This window comes from Musca autumnalis, unplaced genomic scaffold (assembly GCF_047663935.1).
Source record: "Musca autumnalis isolate F117 unplaced genomic scaffold, ASM4766393v1 scaffold_4, whole genome shotgun sequence".
NCBI classification, from domain to species: domain Eukaryota; kingdom Metazoa; phylum Arthropoda; class Insecta; order Diptera; family Muscidae; genus Musca; species Musca autumnalis.
Window position 1 is genome coordinate 146,185,693 of NW_027411977.1, and position 21,873 is coordinate 146,207,565.

Consider the following 21,873-nt stretch of genomic DNA (forward strand, 5'->3'; position numbering starts at 1 on the left):
GATTAACCGGAATTCGTCCTGACTTACGTCAGTAGCGTTCTTGCCAACAAATTTGTTGCAATATTTTGCGGCTCTTTTGTACTCATGCCGATCCTTCTTCTCCTTGGTCTTATCGCTCTTGTTGGTCGAGGTCGTGGTAGAGGGGATCACTTCCTCCAACACGGCTTCTTCCTCCATGGCGTCCTGCCTCGGAAGAGTAGGCTTATCGGTACCGACCGATGAAGCATCCCCTAGAGGAGTTGGACCTGCTGTGGTAAGGTTCGAGACCCCTCCTTGGATCGAGGACGGCGCCTCCTGGGATGTCCGAGATGGGATCACCGTGACGTCCATCTCTTCGTCCGACATGAGGGAGTCGTCTTCCCAGTTCCAAGGGGGGGGGGGGGGGGCTCTCCTGACTCAGTCTGCAAGTCTCTCTCTGCTCTAGAAGATCAAGCAAATCCCTGCTTTGATTTAAAATGTTTTGACTGACTTGGTCCATCGTAAAGGTCGTCGGGGTCACGTCCCCACCCAGGGATTCATAAAGTTCTAGAGTCGCACTTGGTGCGGCATTGTCCGTGGTCATAGCTGGGGTCGATATCGAGGGGAAGTTGGTTTGGGTTGTTGTGGATTTTATAATTTTGTTGTCATTCATAAGGGGAACGTTTAATGGGGGATTTGAGGACAGGTCATGGCATAGCCCTCCTTTACCATGACTAGGGCGCTAGCTACTCGCTGAGGTGCCCAGGTATCACGCGAGGCTCCGTTCAAATACAGTTGGTACCCTAACTGCAAACCATGAGAACACCGATGGGCACGAGGTCGCTTAACACCCCGGTGTTAGGGGATCTCACAATTACTTTGGTAGGAGATCACTACCAAATATGTGTCACTCAATCCTGAGATACACTTTGAATTCCAGTGCACTGAGCTGGAGCGTGACAGAGAGTGGATAACCTTTGGTCGATCACAGCCTCCCAGTTCAACACTACAAGAAGTTAAATGAGAAGATTGTGACGTCTAGCCCCCGCATCGCTTCAAGATTGTTATCCCCTAGCTGCGCGCTCTCTTGTAAAATTCATAAGTGAATTCATAGGAAAAGATGTACTCCAACGGCAAATGTACCGTACACTTGTAGTGATTCAACTGAATTCGCGGATGCAAACTTTTTGCTGGAAATGAAAATAATGTCAAATACGAAAAATATAAAATGAATTGCCTGAGAATTGCCGGTACGAGCAATTTTTTCCATTTCCATTCCCTTACGTGTCTCATCTACAAGCTGTGACTTGCCGCAAGTAAATTCGCCTAAGACTATGTTTACATTTACAAAATCCACTCGATTTCGTCTCTCAATTTCTTTGTGTATACGTAAAATGAAAACTCATCCGAAATCGATTGGATTTCATTTGACGTTTGAGCAATGCAATTGACAGTTGAAATCGCGTGGATTTCGTAAATGTAAACATAGTATAATGTAAATTGGGACTTTACGCAATTGAATTGACCTACTGAATTAACTTAATGCAGTTATATGTAAACGTACTGTAAATGAAATGGAACGCCTTTTATGAAGCAATCACATTGGAATGGCACAGTTGGCAGCATTTATTTTTGTTCTTCTTTCGACCTCATTTCTAATTGATTCTCGTTGTCTATCTGAGTTTCTATCTGTTTTCGTAGTGTTTTTTCGACTTACGTATCCCTAGCAGAAAACGAGAAATTTACGACAAACTTAAACTTGGAGATTAAAATAATGCAGTGAAAAATAAAATTATCGAAATAAGCAAAATAAGTTCGTCGAATTCTACGTTCGTTATCAAATTCATTTCATCAATTCATGTAAATACAGTTTTTTGTATGTTAATGTGTCTTTTGGAAAGTGTTATCCTATAAATCCACATCAAATATTGCGACGAGAAGAAAAGAAAAAAAACAAAGCCAGCATAAAGCCGTTGAGGAAAATCAAAGAATTGTCGTAGATTTATTGAATAACTCAATAAACATTTTAATTCTTTTAAATTCATAGAATTTTTTTTGGTTTTAATTATACCATTTTTAGTCTATTTCATCTCCTCCTACGGTCGTATGAAAGTTACTGAAAATTAACAATAACATCCACCAAATAGTGAACAACACAACAAACACTGTAGATAAAAAAAGTCAAAGTCGTAATAACATGCCACAGTGAGGAACTCGAAGGAACAGAACAGCGTTCACCAAAAAAGTAAATAAATCTGATAATTGTCGCAAACATATTTTCAATGCCGTCTTTCGTTTCGGTGACTAAAAATTCGAAGAAATCAACAAAAAGCAAATCCCAACAATCGCCATAAAAAATTAAAGGTAAACAAAAAGGGGGTTCAAATGGTATTTGTGTTTCTGAAATGATCGCAGTATGACTGTATAGAAAATTATCAATCATCTGTCGGTTGCATTTATAGTTAGAAAGAACAATAAACAACATAAAACATTTAAACAGTGGATAAGTCTTTGTAAAATATGTAGATGAAAATGGAATATAAGGAAAACAGAAATTAATCATAAAAAGGTCAAAAATATTGGACGTGCGTGTGTATTTTTTTAGCATTTCTCTTTACATATTTAGTTTTTTCTTTCGATACCCTGACATGGCAAGATACCAGTGTACAAAACCAGAGAGGCTCAAAAAATAACCAGAAAAAAGTTGATTCCAACCAACAACCACCTGACTTCTTGTTAATGCAGTGGAAAGTAAATTGGCAACGAAGTGAATGGCACTTCATTGCTGCGGTGTGCAGTTGTGTTTTTCGTATTTTAGAATTAAAAAAAAAAGTATTTGGTAGTCAGAGTTCGCAGGGTGGTCTAAAAAAAAAATGTAAAGAAATAATGGGAAAAATTCTAGCTCTGTAAATATTTCTTATTTCCTGATTTCAAAATCCAGTTTAAGGGCCAAAGTTGTGGTGTGAAACTTCCACATATCGAAATACGGGAATGTTGATTTTATTTCAATGAAATAACCTTGATTTTATTTCATTATTTTGAATAATAACCAAGGCATAATGCGTACCATTGCAAAGGCCTTGAATTCAACACCGGCTACGCTAAAAATCTCTCTTTAAAAGAGGAGTAGTAGATTCCAACACCGGCTATGCAATAAGATCTCACATATAGGACATACAGTGACTGTCACTGAAAATGTAAAAGTTGATAACTTGGTAACGAGTACAGATTTTTTAACAATTCAAAAAACAATTTTGTAGACTGAAAAGTTGTCTTTAAGACATACTAAAATGATGCACCACAACAATCGATTAATAATTTCCAAATTTTCCGCTTTTTATGCCATTTTAGTAATCAGAATGGTGGAATAATTGGTTCCCTCTTGTTATCAGTAGTTTTGTTATTAATGTTCCTGACCTAATTTTGGCATGATTGTAAGTAATGTCCCTTTGTAGGCAATTTGGCTAGAAATTTCCAGTTTTTGAAGCTTTTTCAAAAAATGACTATGAAAAATCATTAACGGTTATGTCTAGAGTACGTACAAACAATCTAATGATATATGGAAAGACCTGTATTAGCCAGGTTGCCCTATATTATACTAGTCTTTAAAGTCGTTGCCCTGATAGAGGTAAAAATCAGGGCATAGAACAACATTTTTTTGCACTTTTCTTTGAAAATAGTTTTCAGAAAAATTAATTGTCAAAGATAATATTGTTTTAGGAAAAACTTAAATACATTTTGAAAATCCTCTAAAATAGAACAAATTTGAAACAAAATGTAAATAGGGTAAGTGCACCAGTAGTCGGCACTTTAAGGATTCTCGTATCTTTAGCCGTATGTCATTCCGAGTCTAAATGTCCAATCAAATTGAATTTAAGTTGTTATGATTCGTTATTTTGTGTAGTTTTAGATTATATAAACAATTTTTTTGATTATTTCTGTTCAACATGCAAAAATTACAATTTTAGTGAAATACTGCTTTTTCACCAGTAGTCGGCACCATTACCCAATAGTCGGCATGATATGATCCAGTAGTCGGCATGTTATATTTAAATAAAGAAAAAATGCATACTTTATATTTTTTCTTAAATATTTGAAAGAACAATAGCTTAAGCATTAGTTATTTATACATTTTTAGTTTATTTTATACATTTCTATTAATTTTACTTCAAAAAATTAAGAAATTTAAACATATTGTTTAAATAAATTAGATCGTACCAGTAGTCGGCATCTATTACCCAGTTGTCGGCACCCCACAACGTACGTTCTTCAAATCATGGTTAATATTGCTTAAAATCGCTAAAGTTCCTTTCAAATTGAAGCAATTTGTTTACTAATTAGCCTTTAAAGTACTTGTTTAGTATTTTTTATAATTTTTAGCTAAAATTAATCGATAAAAACCAATGTTTATAACCCCATGCTGACTTCAGGCAAATTGTATATTTTTTTGTCCCTAAAGTCGGCATCAGCAAAAATTGCACAATTATAAATATTTTTTAAAAATTTCTGCTTCTAAAGTGTTATTTTAACTGTTCTCTACCTATATAACAAAACTGTTGTGGAAAATTTCTTCATTTTAATATAATTACAGAGCTTATAAAGTTAACATCTCCACAATTTTTTTCTTAAGAAACATGCATTTTCGGGTGAAAAACCCCCACTGACAAAAACTTAAATTTCGATATAAAAATTGGTCCTAGCTCAATGAAATTTCATATAATGTTAGCTGACAATATTGTTAAAGCATTTTTAAGATTATTTTCCTATTTTGTTTTCTTAATTTTCAGTTATTTGAGTTCAAATTCAAAAGGTGCCGACTACTGGTACATGCCGACATTAGGTGCACTTACCCTATAACGCATTCAGGTAATTTTTATTACACGTTTTGGATCAAAAGCAGTATTTTATGGTAGCAAATTTCGAAGTTTAAAATTTCATGAATTTGAAAACTAAATTTACAAAAAAGTAAGAATACAGCAGATTGTCACTTCTACCTTGTATAAATATGCCTTGATAAAAACAAAAAATGTCAACACCCTTTGTTGCCATTCATGTCCAAACAATAATATTTCTTATGCCGGGCATACACTATGGGCATGCAGGACAGCAACCGATGAACCCTTGTGTAAGTGTGTGATTGAATAGTGTGTGGCACTCCTTCAATCAATATTGCAAAAATGATGAATTTTCCTCCAGAACTCGATTTTGGGTTGAAGTTTTCCAAATTTTTAATTTCCTCACAAATAATATTTGTTGTTTTCAAAAATTATTTGTTGGTTACTTGGAAAATAAACAAAATTCATCGGATTGAAAGGGGTTCATTTACAAAATCAAAACTATTTTGATTTCAATCCTGCCAAAAATACTCCCAAATACATTGACAAAAACTTAAAAATTTACTAATACTATTACAAATGCTGTCGTGCATGCCCATAGTGTATGCCCGGCATTACGAAGCGTTTTGATAGCGACAGTTTATTACAGTGTTTTATTTAATTAATTTAAACTCAGGTGTGTGTTGGCTTATTCCTCATGTAAAATATCGATTTTACGCTAGATATGCTGATTTTCATCCGAACTATGAATTTTGTATCACACAAAGTCCGCAAAAATACGACATAAATTAAAAAACCGCACAAAAAATAATTGGAGTGATTCTATGAAACTCGTCGAAGGGAGTTGTTTTTGTTGTTGTTGTAACAGTGTTTTTGTTATGTTTATTTGTTCGTTCCTCTGTTCAATCTGGCTCTGGGTTCAAGAAAAGTGGCTGCTTCGATGGGATGTAGCCATAGATCCATTGGAGTTAGATGGGTAGGTTTGGCGGGGCAGTTAAAAAGGTGTTGTGTGTCGTGCGGGCCCATGCCGCATACTGGGCAGATGTTTTGCACGGTGCGATCGATTTCCGCCCAATAAGAATTTAGGCGACTGCAATATCCCGAGCCTAGTTGGGCCAAAACTACTCTAGTTTGTCGTGGCAGCTGACGCTCCTCAGCTGCGATAGATGGAGGATGTACTCCAAGTACTTTATTCACACTATAATTGCTTAAGGCCTTGGCAACTGCGTCCGTGTGAATGCTATTCAATCCTGCTTGATATGCTTGGTGATCTAGGGGTTCTCTCCTGTATCGTTGGACCTCTCCCTCTAGAGCATGGATATCCTTCCTGATCTCCCTGAATTGGCCGGGCCTACCCACAAGATGGTGATTGGGATGGCTCACACGATAACATCCAAGCAGGTACTGCAACGAAAGCATCTCATTGTGTTGCTTTACAGGAAGAATTTTTGCCTCCTCATGTAGATGGTCCACTGAAGATTTGAGGAGGCACCCTGTCGCTGTTCTCAGGGCTGCATTTTGGCAAGTTTGAATCTTTTTCCAGTTCGAATCACACAATCTCGGGGACCAGACTGGAGCCGCATAGTTTACCACAGACCGACCTATCGCGTTATATGTGTCAACAAGGTTTCTTTACCCCCCGTTTACACATGCAAGTGACAGTTCGAAAAATACCAATACACTCACACATATTCAATGCCACACCAACTAACAACCTCACTGCCGACAAAATTTTCTTGTCAGTAATCAATGTAAGTGCTTTGAAAGTAACTTCAATTTTTTTTCCGAACGTCTACACATGCAAGTGTCAGTTCGAAAAAATTGAAGTTTCGACTATAATATGTATACACAACTGTCTGTAAGTTACTTGCATGTGTAATCATTGGGTTATCTGCACCCCAAGTGCTGCCGGCCAGGGACTTGAGGACCTTGTTCCTACTTTTCAACTTGTCGCAGATAGCTGTGGCGTGTGCGCACGACGTGAATGTAGTGTCGAATGTGACCCCTAAAATTTTAGGGCAGTTTGTGGTCGGAATTCTGCTACCGTCGACCACGACATTCAACTCACGTCCAAACTGCGCTGTCCATGTGGTGAACAGAGTGGCTGTAGATTTTGTGGGGGAAATCTGCATATTCCTCGAATGGAAAAAGGTGGTAAGATCAGTTAAATAGTTGTACAGTCTCTCACAGATGTCATCTGGATAGGTACCCGACGCCAAGATCGTGCAATCATCCGCATACGTCACGATCTCAATGCCGTCTGGAGGGGGTGGAATACAGGAGAGGTAGAGGTTAAACAGTTCCGGAGATATCACCCCACCTTGGGGAACTCCCTGTTTCACTCTACGGGGTGTGGACTTTTTATTCCTGAATTCCACGTACGACTGGCGTCCACACATATAGTTGACTATCCAACGTTTCAAGCTTGGCCGGAGGGTTGTATGCTCAATGTCCTCGAACAGCGTGGAGTGCCTGACTGTATCAAAGGCTTTTGATAAGTCAAGAGCCACCATCACTGTTCTATCGCACGGCCGTCTCTGGTTGAGTCCTTTACAGATATATGTGGTAATGGCGTGCAGCGCTGTTGTCGTGCTGTGCTGCTTACGGAATCCATGTTGATGATCGGCAACTTGATAGCTATTTCTGATACTGGGGAGGATCAAGGCCTCAAGTGTCTTTGCTACGGGCGACAAAAGCGAAATCGGTCTGTACGATTCACTTTTGCTGGCATCCTTGCCTGGCTTCCGTAGTGGGACCAACCTGCCCATTTTCCAGACTTCGGGAACAACGAGGGTGGCTAGCGACAAGTTGAAGACTTTGGTGAGATACTCGACTCCCGGCCTATCCAGCTGCTTCAACATTACCATGGAGATTCCATCAGGGCCCAACGTTTGGATGATTTAGCGTTCCTGATGGCATTCGCAACATCATCCATTGTAAATTGTGGTGGTTCATCCTCGGCAGGAAGAGATCTGATGCGACGTAATACTCTTCTCTTCGCCCTGTCCCTCTCGGGATGCTCGACAAACTGTCGATTGAAATTACTTGCGCACCTCTTCGGGTCAGTCAACGTAACGTCGCCAAACGTGACTGAGGTCCTATCTTCCCTTCTTCCAGGGTTCGAGAGTGACTTAACCGTTGCCCACAATTCACCTATACCGGCTCCAATGTTGCAGCTCTTCAGATGATTTAACCATTTGTTCCGCTTATGCTCGCCGACCAGCCTGTTAACTTCCAGTGTCAGCTCCCTGACTCTGGGGTCATTGGGGTTGATACGACGAAGCTCATCACGCTCGTTTGCTAATCCCGTCGCCTCTGCTGTGAAATTTGGTCTTACTTCGGGTATTCGACCAGCAGGGATATGGCGAGCGGCTGCAGCAGTGCGTCGAAGGGAGTAGTTTTGTTTGGCTTGAATGGCAACATTTGTGTCGATACTTTTGTTTTTATAAAAACAAGCATGATCTCGACATTGCTAAAAATCTTTCTAAAAGCTCTTTTCAAAGAAAATTGCACAAAATATTGTTCTATGCCCTGATATTTACCTCTATCAGGGCAATGCCGTTAAATACTAGTATAATATAGGGTAAGTGCACCAGTAGTCGGCACTTTAAGGATTCTCGTATCTTCAGCCGTATTTCATTCCGAGTCTAAATATCCAATCAAATTAAATTTAAGTTGTTATGATTCGTTATTTTGTGTAGTTTTAGATTATATAAACAATTTTTTTGATTATTTCTGTTCAACATGCAAAAAATACAATTTTAGTGAAATACTGCTTTTTCACCAGTAGTCGGCACCATTCCTCAATAGTCGGCATGATATGATCCAGTAGTCGGCATGTTATATTTAAATAAAGAAAAAATGCATACTTTACATTTTTTCTTCAATATTTGAAAGAACTATAGCTTAAGCATTTGTTATTTATACATTTCTAGTTTATTTGTATACATTTCTATTGATTTTACTTCAAAAAATAAGGGAATTTAAACATATTGTTTAAATAAATTAGTTCGTACCAGTAGTCGGCATCTATTACCCAGTTGTCGGCACCCCACAACGTACGTACATCAAATCATGGCTAATATTGTTTAAAATCGCTAAAGTTCCTTTCAAATTGAAACTATTTTTTTTTTAATTAGCCTTTAAAGTATTTCTTTAGTATTTTCAGGCAAATTTAATATTTTTTTGTCCCTAAAGTCGGCATCAGCAAAAATTGCACAATTATAAATATTTTTTAAAAATTTCTTTTTCTGAAGTGTTCTTTTAACTGTTCTCTACCTATATAACAAGAATGTCGTGGAAAATTTCTTCATTTTAAAATAATTACAGAGCTTATAAGGTTAACATCTCCACAATTTTTTTCTTAAGAAACATGCATTTTCGGTTGTGGTGAAAAACACTCACTGACAAAAACTTAAATTTCGATATAATAATTGGTCCTAGCTCAATGAAATTTTATATAAAGTTAGCTGACAATATTGTTGAAGAATTTTTAAGATTATTTTCCTATTTTGTTTTCTTAATTTTTAGTTATTTGAGTTCAAATTCAAAAGGTGCCGACTACTGGTACATGCCGACATTAGGTGCACTTACCCTGGTAACCAAGCCCATTCGGCCATTTAGTTACACAAAACAACATTAATTGCACTACTCTGAGATCAAATAAACTTAATTTAAAAAAAAAATCGCAAAAAAATTACTTATAATTAAAGAGGGCACAAGTTTCAATTACTTTACCTACACTACTCATAGTAATTTATTAAAAAAAATAGGGAAAATTTGTGATTAAGGAAAATTTTTTACACTAAATTATAATAAGAAAAATAATAATATTTAAAATTTAATCAACATAATCCCAGTTTTGCAATATAACACAGTAGAAAACAAATGAAGTGAAATATCAAAACACTAATTTAAACTTCATGAGATTGGGCATATAAGAGGAAAAACTAAACGTTTTAAGTGCGGGTGGCAAGCTGTTAAAAATTCAAATTTAAGGAGAGAGACATGTCAAAACAATGTTTGTGTATACAGACTCTCAGTTGATTCTTTGCTTTTTGTTCCTAATATTGTCTGCATTTTGGACATAATGGATAGGAACTGATCTTGGAATTAAGAAGGAAACATAATTTCCTTCCTTCTGCACATATATAAAACGTTTAATTCACTACTTTTCATGCATGATTTCTCTTTTTTTCTGAAAATATTTGTTTTTCCAACTATTTTTTCAATTTTAAATTTAGACATGTCATAATTTATTTTTTCGACAAATTTTCTCATTTGTTAGTGATGGGACACATTTATTCGTCATTCAGAGAGTATTTCTACTTGAACAACCTAGAAAAATCGTCGTTTGGTCACCGAATTTCGTACGGGGAATCAAGTAATTTATTCGTATTATTTATACTGATAGTAGTAGTGTTATCAACTTGTATTGGTACTTTTCATTCATAACTAGCAGACCCGGATCCGCGTTGCTGGCCCGTCGTATTGAGTTTTAATGACAACTTTTTAAGAACTTTATGCTTTACAATTCAAAAATGGTGTTTTCTACCTCATTTCTTTGGGTCCATTGTCACACCAAGTTATTCATTGAGGATTTTAAATTTATCAACAGATTTTGCTGAAACCTTTCTTTTCCCTCGCGGGCTTTGTCGGATTTTTTGTCCCATTGTTGCTGTTTAGGATTTATTATCATCCCTGTCCCCTGTCTTTATCATAAAGCGATCTAATTATAAAAGTTAAAAATGGTTAAGTCGAATTCTTCCGCTTATTGAGACTTATATGTTTTAGTTTTTCATGGCTGATGGACCGTTGAGCCTCACCATTTAAGGGAATTTATAAATATATCGTTTTTCTCGATCGAGGGCGCAACCACCGTTATCTATTAAATTAATTTTAACAAAAATAGCGATTATAAAACAATAGGCTACCCGAAATTCGTCTACAAATATATAGCATTTTGGACCAAGGGATATTCTTGAACATTTTCTGAAAATTGCATGAAATTATGTTCAATGGTTTTGAAAAAAAAATAATGTAATTAAAAGAGTGGGCGTTGTCATCAGTTTTCAAGATATAACATATTTAAAAAAAGTGGGCGTGGTCCGTTATTTTGGCTCCAAATATGTATCTAGGGTACACACAACCCCATTGCCTCTCAAAATTTGAAACCGATATAATCAAAATTTTGGCTTATACTTATAGCGTTTAAAAGAAAGGTATGGGAAAGGTACCCCATCTCCTCCGAAATTCATAAAATATACGTAACAATGGCAAACATTGAGCTTTTGCTGCAAATTTGAAAACATTAAAAAAAACAGGCATTGTCGGGTCTTTAAGTCCAAAAGAAGTATTGCATTGTAGATTAATCTGTAAATTTTTAAACAAACATACATGCGTTATTTTTGCAAATATATTTCGTTTTTTAAATATCGCATAGGGGAGGTACCCACCCTCTCTGGAATTTAATAAAATATATAGCCTGTTTTAGTGCGCCATCCCTGTATATACCCTGAAAATTTCAGGAAAATCGGTTCAATATTTTTGTATAAGTAACATATTTTAAGAAGTGTGCGTGGAAATTAACTTCCAACACGATACATTCGTAATTATTTTAAATACAGGAGCCATCCCTGTACATTCCTGAAAATTTCAAGAAAAACAGTTCAGTAGTTTTTTAGAAAATATTAAAATTAAAAAGTGGGCGTGGGCAATTTTTCTTTGCATAAGAACCTAAGTTGGGTTACGGCAAACATTTCACAGAAAGAATTATCCAAATCGGTCCAGCCGTTCTCAACTGATGCCATTACCAACGAACGACATCGGATTTTATTTATATAGATTGTGGGTTTTACCGATTTCAAAATATCAATTTCGAGAGAAACACGTTAAAATGTTCTATGTTACACACAAAACGGCGGTTTTATTCCTTCTAACGCTCATATCTCAGTCAATTTTGTCCCGATGCTTTTTTTCAGCGTCTACTATATACAGTCTGTCACGAAAGTTAGTATGCAGCATTGAAATCAAAATGTATTAGGTATAAAAAAACACTATAACTTATTAAAAACAACAAACAATTAGTTTTATTTGATAGACACGAAGGTAGTTTTCGGTGATAACAATGAAAAGTGCGCAATATTTGCATTCATCAGAAAATGTACGGTTCGTGCAATGGTATGTTATGTACAACACCCGTCACCTGTAGGTCCCATATCAATGAGCTAATATGAAACGGGGTGCATTCATTGATATCAGAGAAGTCTCCCTTGTCCCATCTGGGATGTTTGTGGAACAATTATTATTATTGTTATTATATTTTGATTTGAATGCTGCATACTAACTTTTGCGACAGACTGTATGTACTAATATTAATTATACCGATTTAATTACTTAAAAATCAAAGAAAATAACATTGGTATTTGTGTTTTCATTCCTCTTGCAGATAATATTAGTATCTACGTGACATCATTTTTGGACTATCTGTGGAATATCGATTGTGTCGATCGGGCATTTTGTTTCTAAACAAGGAGTACATTTTAAAAACTGCCAACAACAGACTCAAAGAATTTTGTTACAACCAAGCTCATATGAACATAAATTTGTCAGCATTAGGTTGATAAAATATTCCTAAGAATAAATTTTAACAACTCACACCCTCAACATCCTTAACATCACCAGCAAAAACAAGCCATTATCAAGGTCCAATGTCTAATAAAATAAATAAAATTAAGCGTGAAATACCCACTGTTAGTGCTACAGGCAATACCAACACCAGCAATACATCGGCCAACACATCATCGTCGTCTAGTTCATCACTGTCGTCCGCCGGTGGCGGTGATGTCGGTATGTCTACCGATCTAACATCATTGTTTGAATGCCCGGTGTGCTTCGACTATGTCTTGCCACCAATACTCCAGTGTTCGAGCGGCCATTTGGTGTGTGTTTCGTGCCGTTCGAAGCTCACCTGCTGTCCAACATGTCGTGGCCCTTTGGCCAACATTCGTAATTTGGCCATGGAGAAAGTTGCCTCGAATGTCAAGTTTCCTTGTAAGCATTCGGGCTATGGGTGCAATGCCTCCCTACTCTATACGGAAAAAACTGAACATGAAGAAACCTGCGAATGTCGACCCTACTTGTGTCCATGTCCAGGTGCCTCCTGTAAATGGCAGGGACCCCTGGATCTAGTCATGCAACATTTAATGATGTCACACAAAAGTATTACCACACTACAGGGTGAAGATATTGTGTTTTTAGCCACAGACATAAATCTGCCCGGTGCTGTTGATTGGGTCATGATGCAATCCTGTTTTGGTCACCACTTTATGCTCGTTCTCGAGAAGCAAGAAAAATACGATGGCCACCAACAGTTCTTTGCCATTGTACAATTAATTGGATCACGCAAAGAGGCTGAGAATTTCGTTTATCGTTTAGAATTAAATGGCAATCGTCGACGTCTCACCTGGGAGGCTATGCCGCGATCAATACACGAGGGTGTAGCCTCAGCCATTCATAATTCCGATTGTTTGGTGTTTGACACATCAATTGCCCAACTGTTTGCCGACAATGGAAATTTGGGCATTAATGTTACCATTTCAATTGTATAATACCAATAACATTCTAACGGCGATGATCGCAGAGTAAAAGAAAATTAATAAGCAAATCATACTCTACCAGACATGATACCCCCAAAAGCAAAACAACAACAACAACTTATAGTTGGTGGTCATATATGGATGAAGGATAACCCAAAAATCAGGAACGTTTCTAAAACACATCCTGCTTGCTTTAGTTTATTTACAAAATCAACAAAAAACAATAACAATATTTTTTTTTGGATTCATGTTGCTAAAGAAATTTTCCCAATAAATCCAAAGAACTTGGAAACAAACGGCTAATTCAAACATAAGACCCAGTTGAATACAAAAAATAAAAAAAAAAAACAAAAGACAAATTACATTTGATATGATCCGCAACAAAACTGTCATCTGTGGCCAAAACGGAACTCTTTCTGTTATGGAATTGGAAAGTAAATCTTCTTAATCGTTTTAGGAAGCGATATTGTGGTGTATTTTTAATTATATTAGATCTGTTTTATATAAGTTTTTGTTTTTTCATTTCTTTTTTAATTCTTATATTTAGAGAGTAATCTTAATTATTTAGTGTAACAATCGAAAGGAGATGTTATGTTCCTTATCAAAAACAAAATTCATACATATTATATATTTGGCACACCTTTTCAAATCATCCAAATGTTATTTGTCGCTGCTTAAAATACATCCACCAACTACAACACATTTCTAAAGACTTAATTCTTTTGTAAACTTTTTGAAATTTACAGGAATGTTTAATAATAAGTTTTCTATTCTTAGTTACCGCTATAAATTCTTTTGTTTATTAGTAATAACAAACTCTTGGTATAAATTGTGAATATAGGTTTCCAGCTGTATCGGGTATTCTATTAAACCCTTGTTAGGCAACATTCTTTTTGACACTAACGCTTCTCCTTCTCTTGCCCACAACTGATTTTGATTTATTTTTATTGTCATCATTATTATAACATATTTTAATTGGGTAAATTCTTTTGTACATACCAAGATTTTTGTTTTTTTTTTTTTAATTCAAATTCTTAATGTTAGTTTTGTATATTGTCGTTTACTCGAATATGTTTTGTGCTAAATACATACAACCAAAAACTCAATAAAAAATACTATTAAAAAACTTTTCTATGAATAACGAAATTTATGTTTGAAAAACAAAATATATTCAGCAGCCAGCAAACAGGTGTCGTGTAACAAACAATAAGCAACAAAATTAAGCTCACTCTATTCGCTAATGAATGATCGTAGTTCAGTTTTGTTTTTTCTATTTTCCATGCAGAAAATACAGTTTAATTTTATAAATTGCAAAATGTTAAAAAAGAAACGGCAAATTTATATTATAAGAACGCATGTATTCTATATGTGTATAAGCTGAGGAATACACAAACGACAAGAAAATATACACGATGGAAATACACACATACACACGTATATATATACAAATATTTTACATAGGTTAGTTGATCTCTAAAAGTAATACAATGATAATTACAAAAATAAAAAATGTAAACGTTGAGTTTTTAGTTGGTTTTGGTAAGGTAAGTATTTAGGACGTACAAACCTAAACCGAAAATTTAGCCAAGATACAATAGATCTGTGCGCGATAAACCAAAAATTTTCACAATCTTTCACAAAATACTGTTCGTTGCAAGAACTTGCAAATACTTTTTACTTGCAGTTATTTCAATAATGTTTGGGCAATACTTTAAAACACATTTTGAAATAACAGAAATATAGGCTCAATTCCGAAACGTCAGTTGCTTTGTATTCGTGCATGAAACTAGGGGTTCTTAGATCGAGTTCCCCACTACTGCAATTTTATAAAATTACTCTAGTATGGAATTTGATTTAAGAACCCCTAGTTTCATGCACGAATACAAAGCAACTGACGTTTCGGAAGTCAGCCATAGTCGAACTTCTCTATAGCGTGACATTTGAGGATCGACGAATTACTACGTTACACGGTGCGAAGTATGGGAAGTCTATTGGGACTTTAAGGAATTCGAAAGTATATATATAGTATGTCCTTTATTTTTGTTTCATATATCTACACACAAAAGTAAAAAAAAGTACATAAAATTAATTAAATTTTCATTGAAGTCATTTTATTGAATAATTTCAGCTCCTCTTGACCAGAAGAAAATGAAATCATAAAATTTCAATGAATAATCTTTTTCTGAACGTAAATTTCACACTCTATTTTAAGGGGTTATCTCTACTTATCACTTCCAAAAAATCGAAAAGAGTTTTATTGGCTTATGTTGAAGTACAGTAAAGAGTATGCCGCAGAAAATTTCAAGTCGATCGGAGCAAAGTTGGCTGAGATATGAGCATTGGAATGGAACAATTTATTGTGATTTGTATGTAGCATAAAAACGCTTGTGTCCCGAAATGAAATATTTGAAGTCTCTGGCCAACGATAGGTCGGAAACAAATTGACCATCCTCATATGGTTTAGAGAGTTTTTTTAAATGCATGAAAAGCTTGTATTAAGCTATACAGATTTTTTTAAATTTTTTTTTGCCCGATTTTGTGACAAGTATCAGTTAATTTTTTCGTTAAAATTTACGTAACGTTACGTTAAAATTGGCAGTTCACAAATTTTTTTAAATCGATTTATTAAAACTCCGTTTCGCTTAAAGACAAGGGTTCTTAAAATGCCCACAAAAATATACGAAGATCGGCCTGGCCTATCCCTTTTCGAGCTATCGTTGGCACCCCAAAACGCTTTTACAAAAAGGGGTTTCGCATGTAGCCATTTACCACAAGACTGTGCATTATTTTTCAACAACAAAAATTCCAAAAATTCCGAATAAGGCTGAATAATCACCCTTATTACGGTTGGCGTAGTCGTATGCGTTCAAATGTCGTAGGCGTAGTCGTAGTTTACATTTTTTATATCGCTCATTTACTCAAAGAGTGGCATAACTCAAAAAATGCGTTTTTTGAGTTAGCAATTTCTATTTTTCTACGACTTCTACTTTATCTTGTGTCAAATTTTCATGCTAGTATCTCTAAAACTCATCGAGTTACAGCTCATTTACTACGGGTTTGGTATAATTCAACAAAATACATTTCAAATCGTGCTTGATCTTGCACAGAAATTTAGCACTGGTATCTAGCTAGCTGTTTGCAAAAATTGGTTCAAGTAGTTATTTTATTTTTTGTGTAATAGTATTTTTAAGTAGGAAGATCAAATTTCAATCGCCAACTTAAAACGCGTTTTTCTCGAAACTAGATTTTTTGAAATGTATCACTCTTTGAGTAAATTAGCGATATGATGAAAAATTATATACTACGGACATTTTTTTATTTTATAGCGTCATAGATCCATAAAATATCGAAAGAAACACATTCACCATTCACTAGACGGATTTCTTGGGTTATAAATAACATTTATTTTTTGGATACGACAAATTGGTATCACGTATGGCGTTGAAATACGAGGAAATAGTCGTGACCAATTTTGTTAACGACTGCATATAAAAATAACAAATCAATATCAAACGATTTTTTTGGCAATGATTAATGAAATACAGTCAGGGACAAAAGTTTACATACACCCCCTAAATCTCGGGTATTAGGGTTAGTAGTGATTTTTATGAAATTCCAAGTATGCAGTTTTATTTCGTCTCACTAATAAACAATATTTAATAGAACAAAAGTATATTTCATAATACAAATAACGGTAAATTTTACAAAAACCTAAAAATGATGGGGACAAAAGTTTACATACACCCCAAGTAAATATGCGTATTGCCGTGCAATTTATGGAATTAACAGCAAAATTTATACATTTTATTGTTTTGGTGAATGCCTCTGGGTGTTTGAGATATATTTTAGAGAAAAGAAAATAATTTTTGAGGGTCAAATGCCGTTATTTAAGGTCAAACTTCTTGTATAGCTTGTTAACGCCGACCCTTGCTTAATTATTTGCGTTTTTGGGTAATGCACTTAAAAAAAAACACAAAATTAGTGTCAGATTACACATTTTGAGACCCTAGAAAGCTTTGGAGTTGTTCTTGTGCAAAATATTGCTTCTTGGACGTCGATAAATGCCCGCTTTTCATCAGATTTCTCAGGAAGTTAATAGATTCCGCGGAATTCTTGGTGCAAATTACATATAGAAGGCCTTGAATTGCCTTGTAATATGGTCTGATACAATCCTCTGGCATCAATTGAATCAGAAATGTGAAATATTCTGTTACAAACCTGTTCCCGAAGCTTCCAAAGCATCAAAATGTAAGCACTACCAAAAAAGCATGAAATTTGTACTGTGAACAACGTCGTTTTCATATTATGATCATTACCGTCACTATAGGGGCAAAAAGTTTCGTATAATTGTACATTTCTGAGTTAATTGATGCCAGAGGATTGTATCAGACCATATTACAAGGCAATTCAAGGTCTCCTATATGTAATTTGCACCAAGAATTCCGCGGAATTTATTAACTTCCTGAGAAATCTGATGAAAAGCGGGCATTTATCGACGTCCAAGAAGTAATATTTTGCACAAGAACAACTCCAATGCTTTCTAGGGTCTCAAAATCTGTAATCTGACACTAATTTTGTGGTTTTTTAAAGTGCATTACCTAAAAACGCAAAGAATTAAGCAAGGTTCAGCTTTAACAAGCTATACAAGAAGTTTGACCTTAAATAACGGCATTTGACCCCCAAAAATTATTTTCTTTTCTCTAAAATATATCTCAGACACCCAGAGGCATTCGCCAAAACAATAAAATGTATAAATTTTGCTGTTAATTCCATAAATTGCACGGTAATACCCACATTTCCTTGGGGTGTATGTAAACTTTTGTCCCCATCATTTTTAGGTTTTTGTAAAATTTACCGTTATTTGCATTATGGAATATACTTTTGTTCTATTAAATATTGTTTATTAGTGAGAAGAAATAAAACTGCATATTTGTAATTTCATAAAAATCACTACTAACCCTAATACCCGAGATTTAAGGGGTGTATGTAAACTTTTGTCCCTGACTGTATATCAGAAAATAACTAAAATAAATACAAATTTTACTTCTTTTATTAATTTTCGTATGACAAATTTCGAGTTTTTATCAGACGACAAACTTTTTATAGAGTCCTCGTATAACGATTCAAGCAATGCAAATTTCTTAGTTCTTGTACAAAAAAGATGATTTCGAACGAATTATTTTACAATTAAAACATATATATATATATATATATATATATATATATATATATATATATATATATATATATGCACTCCGGTTCAGCTGAATAGAACCAGCCAATATTTGTCTACAAATACCGTTATATCAGACGAAAGGAGAGGAATTGTAAATTATAATTTTGTGGAAATGTAGAGTATATAGTAGCCGATATTTTCAATACCTAACATGTTTCACATATGCGTTATAACGGTATTTTTTACTCGCTTTATGAAAAAAATGCCAAAATATTAGCATTTTTAATGGTTCAGCAGGATAGAACCACCCTAAGAATTTAAACAAATCCTTTGTTAGATGTGGTAAACTTTAACAAAAAACTATTTATAATTATAAATAAATGCCGTTAGTGTTGATTGACAACAAATATTGTGCAAAAATTTGTATTAGGGTCTTAAAATTTAATGAAATTCGAGGCTTAGAGCTCCAAAAAATATTTTTATGAAGAAATCGGTAGAAACAGTTTATAAAGACAAAATTTTATACTGAATTATGTTCAAAATTTTCTATACTACAATAAAACTACAAAAAAGTCACATTTGATAGGTTTATGAGTCCGAAACAGAGGAAAAATGTTTTCCAATCCAAAATTTGATATTTTATCTCAGGAAAGTGAATGCAAATCGATGGGTTCCACCCAGTTTCGTTGGCTGTGGCCGATTTTCTTGATAATAATAACTGCTACAGAAATGCCGTTAAAGGGAAAATTGTCAGTTTAACGAAGATCTTTCATCTCCCAAAAATCGGAATTTCTATCAAATATATGATTGCTGATGAACGCGGTTTTATGTTTTTGGGGTAGGTATATTTTTTGATATCTTGTATACCTTTTGTGATATCAAAATTATATTTTATACCGTTAATAGACAACTACTGAAGAATATAAATCCAAATAATTTGCATTATAAATGTCGTTATATTCATATTATGAACTATGTAGGGGGTGGGGCGGCTTCGCCATGATAGGGGTGTTGTGGGTTAATGTGAGAAATATGTCAGGTTTAATTTAAATTGTTTATGCTATTGATATACATACTTAGCTGGCCCATTACAGAACATTTGTTCTATAGGCCGAACTAAGAAAAGATCTCAAATTCTCTCTATTCTGCGTGCACCGCCAAGCGGTCCGGGTTTATACACCTTTCTTATGATATGGCCTAGCCAACGCAATCGCTGCATCTCGATACGTTTAACAATATTGATGTCGTTGTACAGCAGATACAGCTCGTGGTTCATGCGACGTCGATATTCACCGTCAACGCAGATTGGTCCGTAGATCTTTCGAAGACTTTTTCTCTCAAACACACCAAGCACTGCCATGTCTGTTTGCGCAAGTACCCAGGCTTCGGAGCCATACATCAGCACGGGTAGTATCAGTGTTTTGTAGAGCGTTATTTTTGTTTGACGAGATGTGGCTTTGTTTTTGAACTGCTTACTTAAACCAAAGTAGCATCTGTTGGTCAATACAATTCTTCTTTTTATTTCACAACTGATGTCGTTTGTTGTGTTTACGGAGGTGCCGAGGTGGACGAAGTCTTTTACTACCTCAATATTATAGGAACCAACTTCCACAGTCGGTCCGAGCTCAATGGACGCATTGCGCGTCGACACCATCAACTTGGTCTTCTCACCGTTTACCGCCAGACCCACTTTAGCATATTCTCCTTCGACCTTCATAAAGGTATCAGTTACTTCTTTTACTGATCGGCCTATGATGCTTATATCATCAGCATAAGCAATTAACATGTGACTATTGGTGTAGATTGTGCCACTTCTTTTGACGTTTGCCTCTCGTATAACCTTTTCCAGCAGGATGTTAAAGAGATCACACGAAAGGCTGTCTCCTTGTCTGAAACCTCTTTTGGTACCAAACTCTTCGGAGAGGTTCTTTCCTATTTTAACTGAGGACCTCGTGTCAGTCAAAGTCATTTTGCAAAGACGGATGAGCTTTGCGGGGATACCAAATTCAGACATGGCTTAGAATACCTTTGAGCGCAGCGGGCTGTCGAAGGCTGCTTTATAATCGACAAAAAGGTGGTAGGTGTCGATCTGCATCTCTTGGGTCTTCTCCAGGATTTGCCGCAGGGTAAATATCTGGTCAATGGTGGACTTGCCAGGTCTAAAGCCGCATTGGTATGGTCCAATTATCTCGTTGACCATAGGCTTTAGTCGTTCGCACAATATCCCTGACACGATCTTGTAGGCAATAGGGAGTAGACTTAAGCCCCTATAGTTAGAGCATACAGTCTTATCTCCCTTCTTGTGGACGGGGCACATAATACTCAGGTTCCAATCGTCGGGTACTCGTTCTTCCTGCCAGATGGTGCTAACTAGCTGATGAATACACCTTATCAGCGTGTCGCCTCCGGTTTTGAACAGCTCGGCTGGTAAGCCATCGGCTCCTGCTGCCTTATTATTCTTCAGCCGATTTATTGCTGTCTTTACCTCATCTTGGCTGGGCGGTATACATTCAATACCATCTTCTGGGATTGGGACTGTGGTATCTTCGTCGTCTTCGCTGCTATTGGATACCAACAGTTTTGAAAAATGTTCTTTCCATATCCTGAGTACACTATCTGTATCAGTTACCAAATTACCTTGCTGGTCTCTACAGGAGGATGTGCCTGTTCCAAAGCCTTCAGTTTGATGCTTGACTCTTTGGTAGAATTTTCGGACTTCATTCTGGCTCCTGTACATCTCGATTTTTTCACCCTCCCGCTTTTCCACCTCTCACTTTTTCCTGCGGAAAAGACGTTTCTCCTCTCTCCTTTTCTCCCTGTATCTCTCTCGTGCGCTACGCGTTGCTACGGATTGTAAAGTAGCCTTATATGCCGCATTTTTCTCTTCGGTGGCAGCACGACACTCCTCATCATACCATGGATTCCTTGGTGGAGGTCTCTGGTATCCAAGTATGGATTTTGCGGCTGTTTGCATGGAGTGGGCAATGCTTTGCCATTGCGCTGATATGTTATCGGGATGAGGAGGGCTTTGATTAAGCAATTGGGCTAGTTGAGTGGAATATGCTGTGGCTATCTGTTGTGATTGCAGCTTACCGATGTCTAACTTTCGTGTTGTGCCTGTTTGTACTGTACTTTGTTTGCTATGTTTAAGCGGGTGCGTACCTTTGCTGCAACAAGGTAGTGTTCCGAATCAATGTTTGCGCCTCGGAACGATCGTATATCCAACACGCTCCATGAATGTCTTCCATCTATCACAACATGATCAATTTGATTTCTTGTTTTCTGATCTGGAGACAGCCAGGTGCCC

At 36.0% G+C, this 21,873-nt stretch overlaps 2 protein-coding genes across 7 annotated transcripts in view; one reads left to right on the plus strand and one right to left on the minus strand.

Annotated features, from left to right (window-relative positions):
• The window catches only part of Rh4 (Rhodopsin 4), a 67,770-nt gene that overhangs the window by 24,927 nt on the left and 20,970 nt on the right, over positions 1-21,873 (minus strand). The window lies entirely within an intron of this gene.
• On the plus strand, positions 1,610-13,446 carry sina (E3 ubiquitin-protein ligase sina). 6 transcript variants are annotated; one of them, XM_073986077.1, is made up of 3 exons: positions 1,610-1,818; positions 2,039-2,322; positions 12,241-13,446. In XM_073986077.1, the coding sequence occupies exon 3, from the start codon at positions 12,503-12,505 to the stop codon at positions 13,400-13,402; it is 900 nt and encodes a 299-aa protein (XP_073842178.1). In that variant the 5' UTR covers positions 1,610-1,818; positions 2,039-2,322; positions 12,241-12,502; the 3' UTR covers positions 13,403-13,446. The 6 variants fall into 6 exon arrangements, with proteins under 6 accessions (XP_073842178.1, XP_073842177.1, XP_073842179.1 ...); XM_073986078.1 differs by having other exon boundaries at positions 1,627-1,834; XM_073986079.1 differs by having other exon boundaries at positions 1,663-1,818; positions 2,106-2,322.

Bases quoted from the DNA above. Each gene is read 5' to 3' on its own strand.
- sina (XM_073986076.1), top strand. From the start codon at position 12,503: ATGTCTAATAAAATAAATAAAATTAAGCGTGAAATACCCACTGTTAGT.